At 44.6% G+C, this 17539-nt stretch overlaps 1 protein-coding gene across 1 annotated transcript; it reads right to left on the bottom strand.

The window, feature by feature from the left end:
* Positions 1–1761: 1761 nt before the first annotated feature.
* On the bottom strand, positions 1762–17510 carry ABCE1 (ATP binding cassette subfamily E member 1). Its single transcript, XM_069976867.1, has 18 exons — positions 17334–17510; positions 12587–12737; positions 11405–11490; positions 10512–10609; positions 10139–10256; positions 9184–9321; positions 8327–8396; positions 7755–7851; positions 7560–7649; positions 7129–7250; positions 6826–7047; positions 5538–5597; positions 4985–5043; positions 3781–3891; positions 3416–3558; positions 3160–3282; positions 2960–3071; positions 1762–2175 (listed from the first exon to the last, which is right to left on the bottom strand). Exons 2-18 carry the CDS (start codon positions 12687–12689, stop codon positions 2128–2130), a joined length of 1800 nt encoding a protein of 599 aa, XP_069832968.1. The 5' UTR covers positions 12690–12737; positions 17334–17510; the 3' UTR covers positions 1762–2127.
* Between the last annotated feature and the right edge of the window lie 29 nt (positions 17511–17539).

Raw genomic sequence — 17539 nt, 5'->3', positions numbered from 1 at the left:
CACCCACACAGCACACTTACTACGTATAGTGCAGATTTTGAAAAATAAAAAAAGACATTGAATTTAATCTTTTATCTTTGACATTGAGCCCCACTATAACGACTTTATCCGATATTATCTTACACTGGATATACTGTGTACGCCAGGTGAGATTTGCAGTGTCTGCTCTGATCCTCTGTGCTTTTTTAGCATCGTTTAAAATTATGTTGCTGCAGTACTGCAATGAAACTCCAACATGTGTGAACATAGCCCTGATGTCACTGCAGACTTTTGCACAATCAGTGAAGTTGCAGCAGCTGCTTCTGTCACTCCTTGCCTGCTCAGCTGTAGAGGCCGGTCAGAGATGGTGAATCACTCAGGGGATTGGGGGATCCAGCCAAGCCTCCTGTGACATCACGCCCTGTCTGAATCATCAGCCTGTGCTCAGCAAACACACACAATGTGAGAGAGGCATGGAAGATTTGTCTCCTAAGGTAGGAGAGCAGTGGGAGCAGAAGACAATGTGGATTGGCACAGAGGCCATTTGCTCTCGGCACTTGCAAGTTCGCCCATCTCTACCTGCAAGCACAAAATAAATAGTATATAAACACGTATTTCCATGAACCCATTGTAGTGTGCACAATCTGTAGTTTATCATTCATAGAAACAGATAAAAAAAAAACTCATTGAAACCTTCAGGAGAAACAGACCCCAGCAAGACTCACAGAAAGGCAAGAACAGACCCCTCTAATATCCTTAACATAAATCTGTAGATTCATGGAACTACCTCCTCCATGATGATCCAACAAAAAGGTCTAAAACCTGTTCTTCCTTTCGTAATTGGTCTCTTCTGGCCAATAAGAAGTTAGACAAGTGCTTGTGAATTGTCTTTTCAATTGTTGACTAGTTTGTGATGGAATTTCAATGTCTGATGCCTTAGTTCCTGAAGAGAGAGGCTGCATCTTACCTCTCCACATAGAGAACACAGGTACGTTCAGCTGCAGAGAATGAAAGGGAATCAGTCAGCTTCAATTCACTTTCCAAACTGCTGACGCTGTTAGGTGAAGGAGAAACACAGTACCTTTCATATATCTGTCTGTGCTTCTAGGATGTAGAGAATACTTTTATTCTCTGGTACAAGAAGTGAAAGAGGCTTCTCCAAGCTCCTGATCTGCTGGAAGCTTCTCTCCCCCTCCCTGCTTGATTGACACCTGGAAGCTGAGCCTGAGGCAGGGTCAGGTATCGGAGGGAGAAGGTGTTAAAGCCTAATGGACCTAAGGAGCTCGGGAACGCCTCGGAATCCTTATTCTATAGCATAAAATCATTTTTCTACATTTTAGGAGCACAGATAGATATGTGAAAGGTACCATGTGTCTCCTTGTCCTAACAGCTAGTACTGCAGGTCCCCCTGTGCAGCACAGGGGCAGTTGGCTCTGAGGTGCAATGTATGCTGGGAAATTTAGTTTCACAACAGACACAAAAAGACTGGCTTTTAGGAAAACCTGTAAGGGTATGTGCACACTATAGAATAGGCGCAGACACTTTAAGCAGAAAAGTTCTGCCTGTCCCATAGATTCGACTGCAAATTCCGCCATCTGCCCAAACAATTGACGTTTCCCAGGACTGGAACCATCTTTTCCCAGCACCTGCAGGAACAAGTTGAACAGCGGCCATAGTTTTTACTAAATGTGAAGATAGCCGTAAATGTATCTGTGACAGCGACAAAGCTTCTACTTACTGACAGCAAACCAATCTGATGAAATAAAATAAGAAGCAACAAGCCACTTTCATGTGGAGATTTATTCTTCAAAACCTCTAAAGAGGTTTAGTTATTTTTTTTTAAAATAAGACTCTTGATGGCAGTATTTAATAAACCATATTATAGAGAAATACAGTTTAGTGGGCTCTAAAAGTAGGGAAACTCACTTTGATGAATAAATTAGATATTAATGAAACGATAATCAAATCTGCACTGGTGCAGAAATAAGGAATGAACAAACCAATCCTTTCCCCTTAATTCAGCAGCTGTATGGTGGGTTGATGTTGGACACTTATACTGTAACACAATGCAGTATACTGGTCTGTAGGAAAGCCACTGGGCTCCACACAGGATATTTTAAATTTCTTAGAGCCGACGATGTATCTGCTTTAGTCGTCCAAGAAAAAGTAGTTTCCGCTCTTCTTCTGATCAACATCCTGAAATGTAAGAGAAAACAACAACTGAAAAACACCAATATTTCATGTATCAAGCTTGCAATGGTCGGCGGTGTGCGAGTGTGTTTATACTAGAGCGGTAATATGAAGCTGAGCAAAGGTGTCAGAGGCCTGTGTTCTCAAGCTTGTCCACTGTCAGCATAAAAGGTGACTCTAAAATTAAAAGACAACTCCAGGCAGAGCGATTATTTGTTAAAGTGCCAGGGAAGGGAAGGCTGAAAGAAAAAAGAGCATGTTTTTTTTTCAGCCCCCCCCCCGACACTTACTTAAAATAAATAAAAAAATTATCGCCCTGCCCGTAGTTGTCCTCTAATATATTAATTCTGATGGCAAAATATTGTTTACGAATCTAATTCAGTCAACCTCTGAGTTCTACTGTTAGGTTCACCTAATGCAGCTGCGCTTTGGCTATCCAGGCATGATGGGAATTGTAGTTATTAGAGATGAGCGAACCTCGAGCGTGCTTGAGTCCATCCAAACTTGATCGTTCGCCATTTGATTAGCGGGGGCTGCTGAAGTTGGATGAAGCGCTAAGGTTGTCTGGAAAACATGGATACAGCCAATGACTATATCCATGATTTCCACATAGCCTTAGGGCTTTATCCAACTTCAGCAGCCACCGCTAATCACATGCCGAACGTTCGGGTTCGGATCGACTCCAGCTGCTCCAGGTTCACTTATCTCTAGTAGTTTTGCAACAGCAGAAGAGCCTAGAGGTCCCCATCCCTGACCTAATAAGATGTCTCCAACCTTAATTAACACTTACCTTAATAGAGTTCAGCTTATTTATTCTTGGTCTGTAATTGTTGGGATCTCTCCTAAATGTGATTTCCAGCTGAGACAAGAACTTGTTCATACCGGCAAGAAGAGTTTGGGGGCTGCAGACAAAGAATGTACAAGAATTTTTACATTTAATAACCTACCATAAAGGATAGGTCAGATGAGAAACAATAAAATAAAAGTTACCTGTTGGCCACAGTGTCTTTAGAAGGGATACCATCGAAAACGATGACGCGGTCAGCAAGATAAGTGGCCATAATAAAATCGTGCTCCACAATAAAAGCGGTCTTCTTGGCGTGAAGTATAAATCTGCAAGAAACATTCACAGGCTGAGCAGCAATTCTAAATCCTCAGGAGGACATGAAACTTTAAATAACAAAGGTCAGCTTTTAAATACTATGTAACCACTAGATTTCATGTATGTAAAGTAAATTTATATTACCTTTTAACCACTCTGGCAGCTGTGAGACGCTGTTCAGAATCAAGGTAAGCTGAAGGTTCATCAATAAGGTACACGTCCGCAGGTTTCCCCAGACACAGAGCTAAAGCCACACGCTGTAACTCTCCTCCAGACAAAGTCTGAACCTGTGAGATCACATTAACAGACATAAGCCTTAGAAATCTAAGCTAAGGGTCCATTTACACAGACAGATTAGCTGCCAAAGATTTGAAGCCAAAGCCAGAAACAGACTAAAAAAAGGGAACAGGTCATAAAGGAAAGCCTGAGACTTTTCCTTTTTTCAAATCTATTTCTGGTTTTGTCAGAAATTAGAAACATGCAGGTAAATTAACAAATATATATATTACCTCTTGATCAATAATATTTTCAATCTGCATTGGTTTCATCACATCTGTAACAAACTGAGGGTGTGTGTAGGCATCTCGGATCTTTTCATGCAGCAACTGGCGGACAGATCCCTATTTAAAGAAACAGACTTTTTAAAAAATTGCTTCTTTGAGCTGACCATATTTATGATTATAGTCAGACCATGTCCAGAGTTTCTAACACTGTAATTTCCCATATGAGACCCTCATTATCATGGTGGTGAAAGGACTGTGCACCAAGCTAAATTTACTATGAACATGTAGGCCTTGGCTGATGTCCGATACCATTCCACTCAGGATGCATTGTTAACAGTCTTAGAAGACAGTTACCAAAGTGCAGACAAAATTGAGGAAGATTAAAAGGGGTTATCCAGCGTGGGGGCTATTTTTAGATGTGGCCAGGGAGGAGGTGGCTGAAAGAAAAGACGTCCACTCACCTCCCCGGTCCCCGCATCGCGGCGCTCTGGTTCCCGGACGCTTCCAGGTCTCTGATGCGGGCCCGAGACGTGACGTCTCAGGTCCGCTCAGCCACTCAGTGAAGGAGGCTGAGCGGACCTGAGAAGTCACGTCTCAGGCCCGCGTCAGAGACCAGGAAGCGGCCGGGAACCGGAGCGCCGCGATGCGGGACCCGCCGCTGGGACCGGGGAGGTGAGTGGACGTCTTTTCTTTCAGCCACCTCCTCCCCGGCCACATCTAAAAATAGCCCCCGCACTGGATAACCCCTTTAAGGAGGTCCGGAAGCTTCCAGCAAAAGAAAATTTGAGCTGCTAGTTGCAAAGGATATTGCAGAAGCGGGGTAGGCACAATGGGCTAACCCTCATTGTGTTTATAGGAAAGTTTAAGGCCACAGTACACTTAGGGTACTATTACACAGGCCGATTAATAATTGTTAATGAGCGTCGATCTTATTATCGTTTAGCAAGGGCTGCACGGACTTTTTAGCGATGTCCATGCAGCTCTTGCGCAACAGTTAATACATTACCTCTCCATACTACCAGTCATCTTCTGCGCTCTGCATGCTTCCCGATCCTGTGGCTGCAGCTTCAAAGCGGCCTGTCTGAGCTGACAGGCCACTCAGCCAATCACTGTCCGGCACTGCCACAGCCATGCAGAGCGCAGGAGAACCCCGGGAACATGGACAGGTGATGTAGTAACTGTTTGTTCAACAGTGTTGAAATATACTTACTGTTGATTTTGGGCTAATTTTCTGTGGTTTGTAGCTCACGTTCAGTACTGGTACATCACCTGCAAGATAAAACGGTTTACAATTGTCACATGTTCTTGCATATTAACATGTAAGACTCCATACACTGCAATGTCTAGTCTTGCCTGTCATTATGCATTGGATTATTATGTGATATTTACCCAGCATGTTTCTTATTTAAGTTTTGAAGTTATGTTACTTTCTTTTACTTCACTTCTTAATCACTATGCTCGCGTGATTTAAGACGGCAGCCACAGGATTTCCTGTTAGTTTTTACACAGTTTTTACATAGTTGTTCCTAGTATGATTTTTAAGATATTCTAATAAAACCTTAATTTTTTTTTTTTACTGATCATGCTGGATCCACTTTTTAGACTCATATTTGCTCTTTCCAAAGTTTTCTAGATTTATAATACTATACAAATTATACTATTTATTAGCTAATTTTATAACAAAGCATCAGATATGTCTAAAGCACCAATGGGATCAATAACTAAAATAAAACCATAAACTGCTTCAAGTTTTTTTTCTTTACCTCCTTCATCAGGCTTCAGTCTCCCGGCCAACATACGGATAAATGTAGTTTTACCAGTTCCTGTAGCATTAAATAACATTTATTAGTAACTGAAATACATCAAAAAAGATTTAAGAATTTATCACTCCACAATTTTAAGTGTCGTTTTATTTTTTATTTTTTTTTGCAAAAATCAATAGTACAGGCGATTTTAAGAAACTTTGTAATTGGGTTTATTAGCCGAAAAATGCATTTTTATCATGAAAAAGCAGTTTGAAGCTCTTCCCCCTGTCTTAATGGTTTTCTATGGAGAGGGGAGGGGTTGAGGGAGATGAGGCACCAAAACAGGACAATAAAGTTAATTTACAGCTACATTACCGGGCTCTCTCGTCTTAAAGGGGTAGTGCAGCGGTAAACAATTATTCACAGAATAACACACATTACAAAGTTATACAACTTTGTAATGTATGTTATGTCTGTGAATGGCCCCCTTCCCCGTGTCCCACCACCCCCACCCGTGTACCCGGAAGTGTGGTGCGCTATACATACCTGTCACATGCCAACTCGTCTCCGATCTTCAGTCTGCAATGTCTTCTTCAGCCGAATCCCTCCGAGCGTCCTGAGTGCCGGCCGCCCTCTGCCGCGTCATCGGCTGCCAAACTGCCAAACTGTGCTCAGCCAATCGTGGCTGAGCATCTGATGACGCTGAAGAGGGCGGCCGGCACTCAGGACGCTCGGAGGGATTCGGCCCGGCCGTCCGAAGAAGGCATTGCAGACTGAAGATCGGAGACGAGTTGGCACGTGACAGGTATGTATAGCGCACCACACTTCCGGGTACACGGGTGGGGGTGGTGGGACACGGGGAAGGGGGCCATTCACAGACATAACATACATTACAAAGTTGTATAACTTTGTAATGTCTGTTATTCTGTGAATAATTGTTTACCGCCACACTACCCCTTTAAGTCAGCACTGACCTCTCTGACCTCTGAGTAGAGGCATTCACACAGCTCCAACTGTGTAATCCTCTGTTCTTTGCTGGCGACTAATCTACCCCCTCCTCTCTCCATAGATTACACAGGGCCCGACTGATGTAAACCAGTCGAGATTTCCTGATAATGAGCAGTGAATGAGAGGGGGGGGGGGGGGACCTGGGGAAAGTCTTTTTGAATGCAGATAATGGCATATTTGCCTAATAAACCCAATTACAAAGTTTCTTAAAATCACCTGGACTATTGAGTTCTGCAAAAAAAACAAAAAAAACAAAAGACGACAGTGACACTTTAAGAGATGCATATGTATCGCTCACCATTTTCTCCCAACATGACCATGATTTCAGAGTCTGTGAACTCTCCAGAAACAATCCTCAGCTGGAACTCTCCCATCTGTTTTCTCATTGATGGATACTTGTACATGCACATTTTTTTAACCTCTTCCTCTGTGGCGGTTTCTGCTACTTTGAACACCAAAGAGCAGTCTCTGAATCTTAAATTTTCCGTAGGAACATAGCCATCCAGGAAAATGTTGATACCTGTTAAGACAGTGGACATATTAGATACCCGTAGTTATACAGCGACACTTTACTACTGTTAGTTTTGGAAACAAATGGTACCTTCTCTGACACTGAAAGGCATAGTGACTACACCATAAGCACTTGGAACACCATACAAGCAGCAAATGAAGTCCGAAAGATAATCAAGAACACTCAGATCGTGCTCCACCACAATAATGTAACTAGAAGAGAAAAAACAAACAAAAAACAAAATTTCAAATCTGCAGTATAGGAGGCAAGTAGCTAAAATGCTATTTGAAATAAAAAGAGTAAGAGGCTGTCTCCCACAGTAAGATATTAACCCCTTCCCGCTACACTGTGTATTCTGTATTCATCTCAATGGGGAGACCTCGGATGAAAAGGACATATGCAGAGGTTTCTGTAACAAATCTGCTGCGTGTGAAGTCACCCGTATATTTAGTTACAGTAGTTTCATTCTTAATTCAAAGTGTTACAGAGATGAGAACTGTGAACAGGATAAATTATCTTACCGGTCAGGATTAATGAGAGATCTAATGGTAATGGCAGCCTTAAGACGCTGCTTGACATCTAAATAACTGGATGGTTCATCAAACATGAAGCTGTGAGAAGAAAAAAAAAAAAGTGTAAAATGCATAAAAGTTCCTTGAATTATTCTTAAACACGACCTGTCAAAGTTCTCGGCTACACATAGAAATGTTTCTTACATGTCGGCTTTCTGAATGCACACTACAGCACAGGCAAATCGCTGAAGCTCTCCTCCGGAAAGGTCCTCCACATTTCGATCCCTCAGGTGGGTGAGATCTGTGACAACCAACATCAGAATTAAGGCGATATAGAAAAGCTTGATGATGTCACATCATGTATGTATCCATTAGTTATCAAAAGATATACATCTTATATAAGGTTCCTACAGTGCTACGCAGTCAAAAAAAATTATTAATATTACACACTGGCTACAGAAACTATTATGCTTGTCTATGACCCTAGTATTAGGCAGAGAGGGGGAGGCTGGAATCCACTCTGTCTGATCGTCTATACCCCTGGTGATAAGTGGCATCTAAAGTCTCTTCAGAAATAGGCCTGCATGTCCAGCTGATCCAACCGTGTCTGCAGACGAGTCTGCAAACTTACAACCAGGTCTCTCAGCAGCCCACACTATTATGAGCAAATGTTGCACTGGTGTGTAATAAACTGAGGATTCGTTTGGAAGCGTCGTCTCCTTTGCCTATCTGAGTCTGTAATCTGATACATTTTGAGTTTTTAGTACTGTACTTACCAAGCTGTTCACAAACAATAGTTTGGGTCTTGGTTTCGTCTTTACGATCCAAAATGGTCCCTACGGGGCCCTGTGAGAACAAAAGTCCTACATGTCAGAATTATATAATAGAAGAGCAAAAAAAAAAAAACTTTTCAACTGTCCAATAACAATGTTTTTGTGATTTCAGTGATTCTACTCCCTTTATTATGTGTGACCATACAACTTCAATAACTGAAATTAATCAGTTCTCTCTTCCATCTGGCCCCCATCCTGCCCATACATATCTCTATGGGGAGGGAAGGGTTAAGCTGCAACCAGACAGCTGGGGCTTCTGTCTTCCAGAATAAGGGGGTCAGGCAGTGATTTTCCATTACGTTCAACCCCTATCTTCACTGACATCCATCAGTAGACGGTCAGGATATCACCATTACAGGGGTATTTTAGCACTTCTAAAAAGTGCACTAGCATAGATCAAGACCTGCTCACTCAGCCGATCAATGACCTTATTGATGTTCAATCTCCTCACAGAGCAGGAAGATGACGGGAGCATTGGGAGGTGCGGCACCATCACAGAATCAGAGAATTATTTTTTTTATTTTTTTTAAAATAAGCAAACTAAAATACCCCTTAAGGGTGCGTTCACACCTACAGGATCTGCAGCTGATTTTCTGCAGCAGATTTCATTTAAATAACTGAACACAACATCAAATCTGCTGCAGATCCTGTAGGTGTGAACGCACCCTAAAGAATTTTTTTTTTTTATTATTTTTTTAGAAATCCTATACTATGAAATGGAGGGAATTTCTCTGATACAATAGCGAGCAGTTAACAATACCTCCTCCTAAACTACCAGAGATACAAAACTACATACTAACCTTTGCAGCCTTTGGGATTTGGTCCACGTACTGAGGCTTAATAATGGCTTTCAAGTCGTCCTCCAGAATCTTGGTGAAGTAGTTTTGCAGCTCTGACCCCCTAAAATACGTCAGGATTTCTTGCCAATCAGGAGGATCCTGCATTAAGAGAGATTAATCATGCAACATGTATAATACATTAGCATATGCAGAATCAATAGGATGTAAATTGGTTGATGAGAAACAGGTTAATTGCTCGCTCGCCGCATAACAGTGTGATCCCACTCACCTTGTACACGCAGGATTACTACATTCTCACATTTGACTGGATTTTACAATTTTGTTGTATAACTATGTAAATAAGATCACATGACTCATTGCTCAGTTTACCGATTAGTCACCTCTAACCTACTGATAGCCCCCTAATGAAAACAGGGCGCTGAGAAGGACGGAATGTCTCTTATCTTCCTCCTCAGCAACTTTCCTGTGCAGTTTGTAGTTGAATCCACGGCGTGGAGCACCGTTCGGAGCACTGCCCACCCCATAGTGTTGAGCTAATGATAATCAATGTAGCGTGCCAGCCGATGGGGCAGGCAGTACTCCGGGCTAGGGATTCATCTACAAACTGCACGGGAATGGCGCTGAGGAGGAAAGTAAGACATACCTTCCTCCTCTGCGCCCCGTGCACATTAGGGGGCTATCAGCAGGTTAGAGTCGTATAATTTGCTGATAATTCCCCTTTTTAGAATTCTGTCATTAAATTAAAATGTTGGCAATTTGAATCCACAAAGTAAGGACAGAGTCAAAGGATTAAAGGAGATCTAAATAGAAATAAATGCAGAAAGTATGGGAAATTAAGTTGCCAACATTGTTTCATGAGTATGCATAGAAATACATAAATAGCCGGGTTGTTGGATGCCATCTGGGACCCCACCAAAACCAAAGAAATATAAAAAAGAAACTCCAGCTCACTTACATCATACTTCCCAAGATTAGGTTTCTGTTTCCCAGCCAGAATTTTCAATGCAGTTGATTTTCCGATCCCATTGGTGCCAACTAGTCCCAGCACCTCACCAGGCCGAGGAGTAGGCAACCTGGTGGTAGAAAGAGTACCAAGATTTCAAATATTTTATTAAATGATTTTCCCACAAAGGACACTGACTATATGTCCTCAGGATAAACGATGAGTGTCTAACCGGTAAGGGTCTGACCTTCAGGACCCCCTCTTATCCCAAGAGGTCAGACATGTTTTGGGACATTATTTCCTGACGTCAAACAATCCCCCCCCCCCCCAAACCACCATTAAACCACAATTTGCATCTATAAAGTTGACATCTTGTGATTCTTACCTGTGAAGCTTAAAGGCATTGGCACAATATCTGTGGGTGGTTTCTTTCTCCAAGTTGCTTGGCAGGTTAACGATGGACAAGGCGCCAAAGGGACATTTCTGTCATAATTGTAAATCCATTTAGTCTCCAGTATATAACAAGTCAATAGTTAGCATGTAAGAGTATGAAGCACATTGTTAATTTAAAGAACACCTGTCACTATACAAGTCCCATGGTTCTATATAAAATAGCTAGTATAGGTTGCTTTATGGTTAGAAACACAAAGCTTCTTTCCTCCAGAAACACCAAAACTGCTCACACTGAGTCTAGAAACGCAGCCTGGCATCACTGCAATGAACGTGACCGAGCTGTGCATGAGTGCGGAAGTGTTCTTGGTAACACCTTCCCACATACTGGATCCGCAGCGGATTTCAAGAGAAATCAGCTTCAAATCCATGTAGTGTGATATGTAATGCGGACCCTTTACCGCCCAGAGCGTACATTACCTGCTTGGCGTAGCGGCTGCATGTGAGGCTCCCGGCGGTCCTCATCAGCCACAGTGTGTGCAGCACTATTTGGCTGAGCGGGACCGATGCGAGCCTCACATGCAGCTGCGGAGCCGCAGGCGGTTAAAGGATCCGGGTTACATATCTGCAGCAGAATAAAAATTCGGCTGCGGATATGTAACCCCATTGAACTTCACACTACCTGGATTTGTAGCCGATTTCGCGGCAAACTAGGAACGTGAAATCCGCTGCAATCCGGTACGTGTGATGCTACCATAAAGGTATATTATAAAGTAATCAGAGTGATGTATAAGCAAAAATAATAAAAATGAAGTTTTTCAGTCTGCAGAGTACCCCCTTTAACCATGTATAAATGTAACAAAAAAAAAACCCCTTCAATCACCATACCTTAATGCAGATGCCACATCCGATGCAAAGGGTTTCAGAAATCCATACAATCTTACTTTGTGGAGTGACTTCAATACACAATTTTCCTGAAGAGGAAATAAAAAAAAAGATCCATGTTTCTCTTTCCATGAAAGCCTCTACAGTCCACAGATTCACCAACCATGCTCCTGTCTGATTATAATGTACATCTGCTACAACAGATAAACCACCACAACTCTATCCACCAAACCACTGGTACTGTCCCGATGAGGAGTACATTCTTACCGGTTGAATCTTTTAGGGTAAAAAATAATCTTTTAGGCTGGGTTCACACTACGTATATTTCAGTCAGTATTGCAACCAAAACCAGGAGTGGATTAACAACACAGAAAGGATCTGTTCACACAATGTTGAAATTGAGTGGATGGCCGCCATATAACTGTAAATGACGGCCATTATTTCAATATAACAGCCGTTGTTTTAACAGCAAATATTTGCCATTAAATGGCGGCCATCCACTCAATTTCAACATTGTGTGAACAGATCCTTTCTGTGTTGTTAATCCACTCCTGGTTTTGGTTGCAATATGAGGACCCAAATACTGACTGAAATATACGTAGTGTGAACGCAGCCTCAATCTGTAGCAACCAAGTGGTGTGGTCTAGAATGTCTGTGCCTCAGGTCTGCGACGCCTCTCCTTTCTTTCTAATGAGGAGGAGGGTGGGGAGAACACCCCTGGGCAGGATTTCTCTGATCACTTGTCTAAATTGCACCTGTGCTGTAGAGACTGAGGTGCAGTTTAGACAAATGATGAATAGGAGAAATGCTGCCCAGGGGTTATTCCTAATGATGGGGAAGTTGGGAAGAAAGAAAGTAGAGGCATGGCAGACCTTGGGCACAGACACTCTAGTCCACGTTAGCATTGTATGGGGCACATTAAAAGCCGCGACTGGTAAGGATTTACTCTCATCAAACAGATTACACTAGCGGTTTGGTGGGGTGGATAGGTGGATACTTTAATACATCCAGATGTAAGAGGGGGTTACTGGCTGGGATATAATCTACATGTGCCCTCCACTTTACTTTGTAGTACATTACAAAATGTATATGCACCCCCTGCAACTGGAAAGAGCGACAGTCTTCTCAGGACAAAAGTGTTAAATTATATCATTACAATGTTTCCTATTTTTGCAGGCCACTTACCCATTCGCACTACAGGGCAACTCTTTTTGCACTCCTGGCGACATTTCTTTGGCTTGCATTTATCATGGTTAACAATGGCTATTCTCGTCAGCTTGTCTGCCATCTTGGGTGTACTGTTGGCTGCTCCGGTTTTAGGCAACAATTTTAAAACCTAAAATAAAATGAGACAATGAAGGCAAAATAATATTACATCTTTCTTTCCAAGAATAATTCCACCCTGGGTGTATAACTGCTTGTGGTACATTATCAATAAGAATCCTATTCTCCTGCATATTAGGAGAACGGCTGAGCAGAATGATGTAAGTGATACACCGATCTGTTCAGCATTTGTCACTAGTTTATGCCGCGCTCATCTAAAGCAGAAGAAACCTAGTGCCTAGAGATGAGTGAACCGGGTTTGGGTTCGAGTCCATCCGAACCCGAACTTTCGGCATTTGATTAGCTGGGGCTGCTGAACTTGGATAAAGCTCTAACGTTGTCTGGAAAACATGTATATAGCAATGACTATATCCATGTTTTCCACATAGCCTTAGGGCTTTATCCAACTTCAGCAGCCACCGCTAATCGAATGCCGAAAGTTCGGGTTCGGATGGACTCCAGCATGCTCCAGGTTCGCTCATCTCTACTAGTGACAGATTCCTGTTAAACTCACTACAACTATAACAATGAAAGTATGAAATACTGAAATAGAAATAAGAACACTTGTATATGTTATAATAAAGCATGAACCAGGTCTTCACTTTATGACAAGCAGAAAAAAATTGTTTAGCTGCAAAAAAAAGTGGAAGGAGGTTATAGAAGCACACTAAAATAATGGAATTTTTTTATAATCTGTATTTCCTCTAGAAGGGGGAAGAAAAAAAAAAAAAAAAACTTATCAGGAAGCACATTCTGTGCTATTACCCAAACCGTCCTGGGCCGCGTAATATACCAGAGTCTGCAAAACCCTGACAGCAGCCGGGGAACAGCTCAGCAACTGTGACACAAAGGCGAAAAAAGATAAGAATGAGAAAGCAAGTGCTGCATTCTGCGCTATCTCCCCGTGTGGAGGCCGGACAGTCCCAAACACAGCTGCACATCTGCAACTCCATGTACAGGTTATGTTCCCATGTGCTGGATATGCTGCAGATTCCACAGTGTATGAACATACCCTTATGCTCAGCTGTAGAATGAAGCTGTGAAGAGATTGCACAGAGGCTGCTGGATCGCCCACACTGGAGAAGCACACGCCTGTCCACAGTCAGCCTATATTCACGTCTGTAGGGCTGTCCAGAGCCGTTGACCTGCAGCTACAGACAGCACTATGGATGTGCACCTGTTGTCATCTGCAAAGCTCTGACCCATTACAATGGGTGACCAATGCCGCAATTTTTTTCGTGCACCACAGATCTTAGCTCCTGTAACACCTATGGCATGGGGCCATTCAAATAAAGGGGTCTCTAGTCTGTGAGCAATTACAGATGTGTGAATGTTGCCTTAGGCTTAACCCCTTAAAGACAGAGCCAATTTTGATTTTTGCGTTTTCTTTTTTTCCTCCTTGTGCTTAAAAGGCCATAGCACTTGCAATTTTCCACCTAGAAACCCGCATGAGCCCTTATTTTTTGCGTCACTAATTGTACTTTGCAATGACAGGCTGAATTTTTGCATAAAGTACACCGCGAAACCAGAAAAAAATTCAGTGTGGTGAAATTGAAAAAAAACAAACGCATTTTGTTTATTTGGGGGAAATGTGTTTTTACGCCATTCGCCCTGGGGTAAAACTGACTTGATTGCGCATATGCGACTTTTTGATCGCTTTTTATTACAATTTTTCTGGATTTGATGCGACCAAAAATGGGATTTTTTTGCGCTGACGCCGTTTACCGTGCGAGATCAGGAATGTGATTAATAGTTCGGGTTATTACACACGCGGTGATAGCAAACATGTTTATTTATTTACTTTTATTTATAACCTGGGAAAAGGGGGGTGATTCTGACTTTTATTAGGGGAGGGGGCTTTTTATTAATAATGACACTTTTTTTTTTTTTACTTTTACACTTATACTAGAAGCCCCCCTGGGGTTAGGGTTATTTCCCCTGGGGTTAGGGTTATTCCTCCTGGGGGACTTCTAGTATAAGTGCACTGATCTCTCAGAGATCTCTGCAGCATAGATATGCTGCAGAGATCGGCACTCGTTTACTTCCGGTTGCTGCAGCCGGAAGTAAACGAGTGCCGAGCCGGGGACGGCGCCATCTTGGAGCGGTCCCCAGCCGGCTTCAGAAACGGAGATCGCTCCTCCGGGATATCATCCCGGAGGAGCGATCTCCGCCACTAGACACCAGGGATAAGCTGCGTCCGGTAATCGGATGCAGCTGTCATGTTTGACAGCTGCATCTGATTACTGTATTAGCGGGCACGGCGATCAGACCGTGCCCACTAATACCTGCGGTCCCGGGCTACGCGCGGCCCCGCTCTGAAAACCCTTACCGGCAATAGGGCGTAAATATACGCCCTTTGTCGTTAAGGGGTTAAAGGGGTACGCCGGTGAAAATCTTTTTTTTCTTTCAAATCAACTATTTTTATAAAGTTATATGGATTTGTAATTTACTTATATTTAAATATCTGAAGTCTTCCCATACTTATCGGCTACTGTATGTCCTGCAGGAAGTGGTGTATTCTCTCCAGTCTGACACAGTGCTCTCTGCTGCCACCTCTGTCCATGTCAGGAACTGTCCAGAGCAGGAGAGGTTTTCTATGGGGATTTGCTGCTGCTCTGGACAGTTCCTGACATGGACAGAGGTGGCAGCAGAGAGCACTGTGTCAGACTGGAGAGAATACACCACTTCCTGCAGGACATACAGCAACTGATAAGTATGGGAAGACTGGAGATTTTTAAATAGAAGTAAATTACAAGTCTATATAACTTTCTGAAGCTAGTTGATTTGAAAGAAAAAAATATGATAGAATCTCATAACCTGTACTTTAAGCTGTAAATGTGACTGGCAGCCTGATAACTCCTGAACGGCTGGAGTAATACCAAACACAGCTTAGTCAATCATTACTCCGGCCATGGAACAGGGATAAGCTCTGTTATTAAAGCCGCCTATGATTCACTCTGAATACTGCAGGTCTGGTTGATATATCTCTATTATGTGGAGACAGCTGTCTATCCGGCCCGGCTGGGTGAGGACGCCTCAGTGACTGAGAGCCCCATTCTTGTCCATTTTCTGCTGTGGAGTTCGATGCCATTATATTAAGCAATGTTCCCAAACCTGTGGATCCTCAGCTACTGCAGGACTACAACTCCCATCATCTCCGCACAGCAACACTAAAGCCGCAAGTCACCGACCACTACAGGGATGTGAAACATTAGGCCCTCCAGCTGTTGTGAAACTACAATTCCCATCATGCCTGGACAGCTAAAGCTTTAGCTTCGGCTGTCCGGGCATGATGGGTATTGTAGTTTTGCAACAGCTGGAGGGCCCAAGGTTCCCCACCAATAATCTATAGAGAGATCTGTGCTGCAACGGCGGTCAGTACAATCCTCCAGCACTGGCTATGGCTCTGCTGACTAGTGGGTAACCTGGATGCCAACCATATGGCCTGGAACCCATAGAAGTCCCAGCATGCCTTGCAGCTTTTCAGCAGCCGCACACGGAGGGAGCGCCAACCCAGCAGCCGCATACGGAGGGAGCGCCAACCCAGCAGCCGCATACGGAGGGAGCGCCAACCCAGCAGCCGCATACGGAGGGAGCGCCAACCCAGCAGCCGCATACAGAGGGAGCGCCAACCCAGCAGCCGCATACAGAGGGAGCGCCAACCCAGCAGCCGCATACGGAGGGAGCGCCAACCCAGCAGCCGCATACAGAGGGAGCGCCAACCCAGCAGCCGCATACGGAGGGAGCGCCAACCCAGCAGCCGCATACGGAGGGAGCGCCAACCCAGCAGCCGCATACGGAGGGAGCGCCAACAGCAGCCGCATACGGAGGGAGCGCCAACAGCAGCCGCATACGGAGGGAGCGCTAACCCAGCAGCCGCATACGGAGGGAGCGCTAACCTAACAGCCACATATGGAGGGAGCGCCAACAGCAGCCGTATACGGAGGGAGCGCCAACAGCAGCCGTATACGGAGGGAGCGCCAACAGCAGCCGTATACGGAGGGAGCGCTAACAGCAGCCGCATACGGAGGGAGCGCCAACAGCAGCCGCATACGGAGGGAGCGCCAACAGCAGCCGCATACGGAGGGAGCGCCAACAGCAGCCGTATACGGAGGGAGCGCTAACAGCAGCCGTATACGGAGGGAGCGCTAACAGCAGCCGTATACGGAGGGAGCGCCAACAGCAGCCGTATACGGAGGGAGCGCCAACAGCAGCCGTATACGGAGGGAGCACCAACCCAACAGCCGCATACGGAGGGAGCGCCAACAGCAGCCGTATACGGAGGGAGCGCCAACAGCAGCCGTATACGGAGGGAGCGCCAACCCAACAGCCGCATACGGAGGGAGCGCCAACAGCAGCCGTATACGGAGGGAGCGCCAACAGCAGCCGTATACGGAGGGAGCGCTAACAGCAGTGCCAGTAGTTTAGGCCTGTACACTCCCCATACATTACATAGTACTGAGGGTCTGGAGAGGGGCCACAGCGCCACACCCGGTATAATACAGCCAGTACACACGGGCCCGTCCCCTCCACACAACCACATGAAGGACCCGCGCAGGCCGCCACAGACCGGTGACCAGACAGATGCCAGGCCCTAACGGCAACTTACCAGAGGAGGCCCGGAGAGGAGCTGCTACCGCTGCCGATGAGGCAGGTGGGGTAGGAAGGGATGTCGGACGTCCGGCCTCTATCCTCTTTTCTCAGCGGTAACCCTCCTACTTCTCCCCCGGGTAGCGGCAGCAGCGTGCACTGCACACGAAGAGAAACCGGCCAAGATGGCCGCCGCTACTACCCCCTCCCACAGCGCTGGCGTGC

This window comes from Dendropsophus ebraccatus, chromosome 7 (assembly GCF_027789765.1).
Source record: "Dendropsophus ebraccatus isolate aDenEbr1 chromosome 7, aDenEbr1.pat, whole genome shotgun sequence".
Taxonomy (NCBI): Eukaryota; Metazoa; Chordata; class Amphibia; order Anura; family Hylidae; genus Dendropsophus; species Dendropsophus ebraccatus.
The sequence above is the reverse complement of the archived record's forward strand: the minus strand, read 5'-3'. Positions and strand labels throughout refer to the sequence as shown.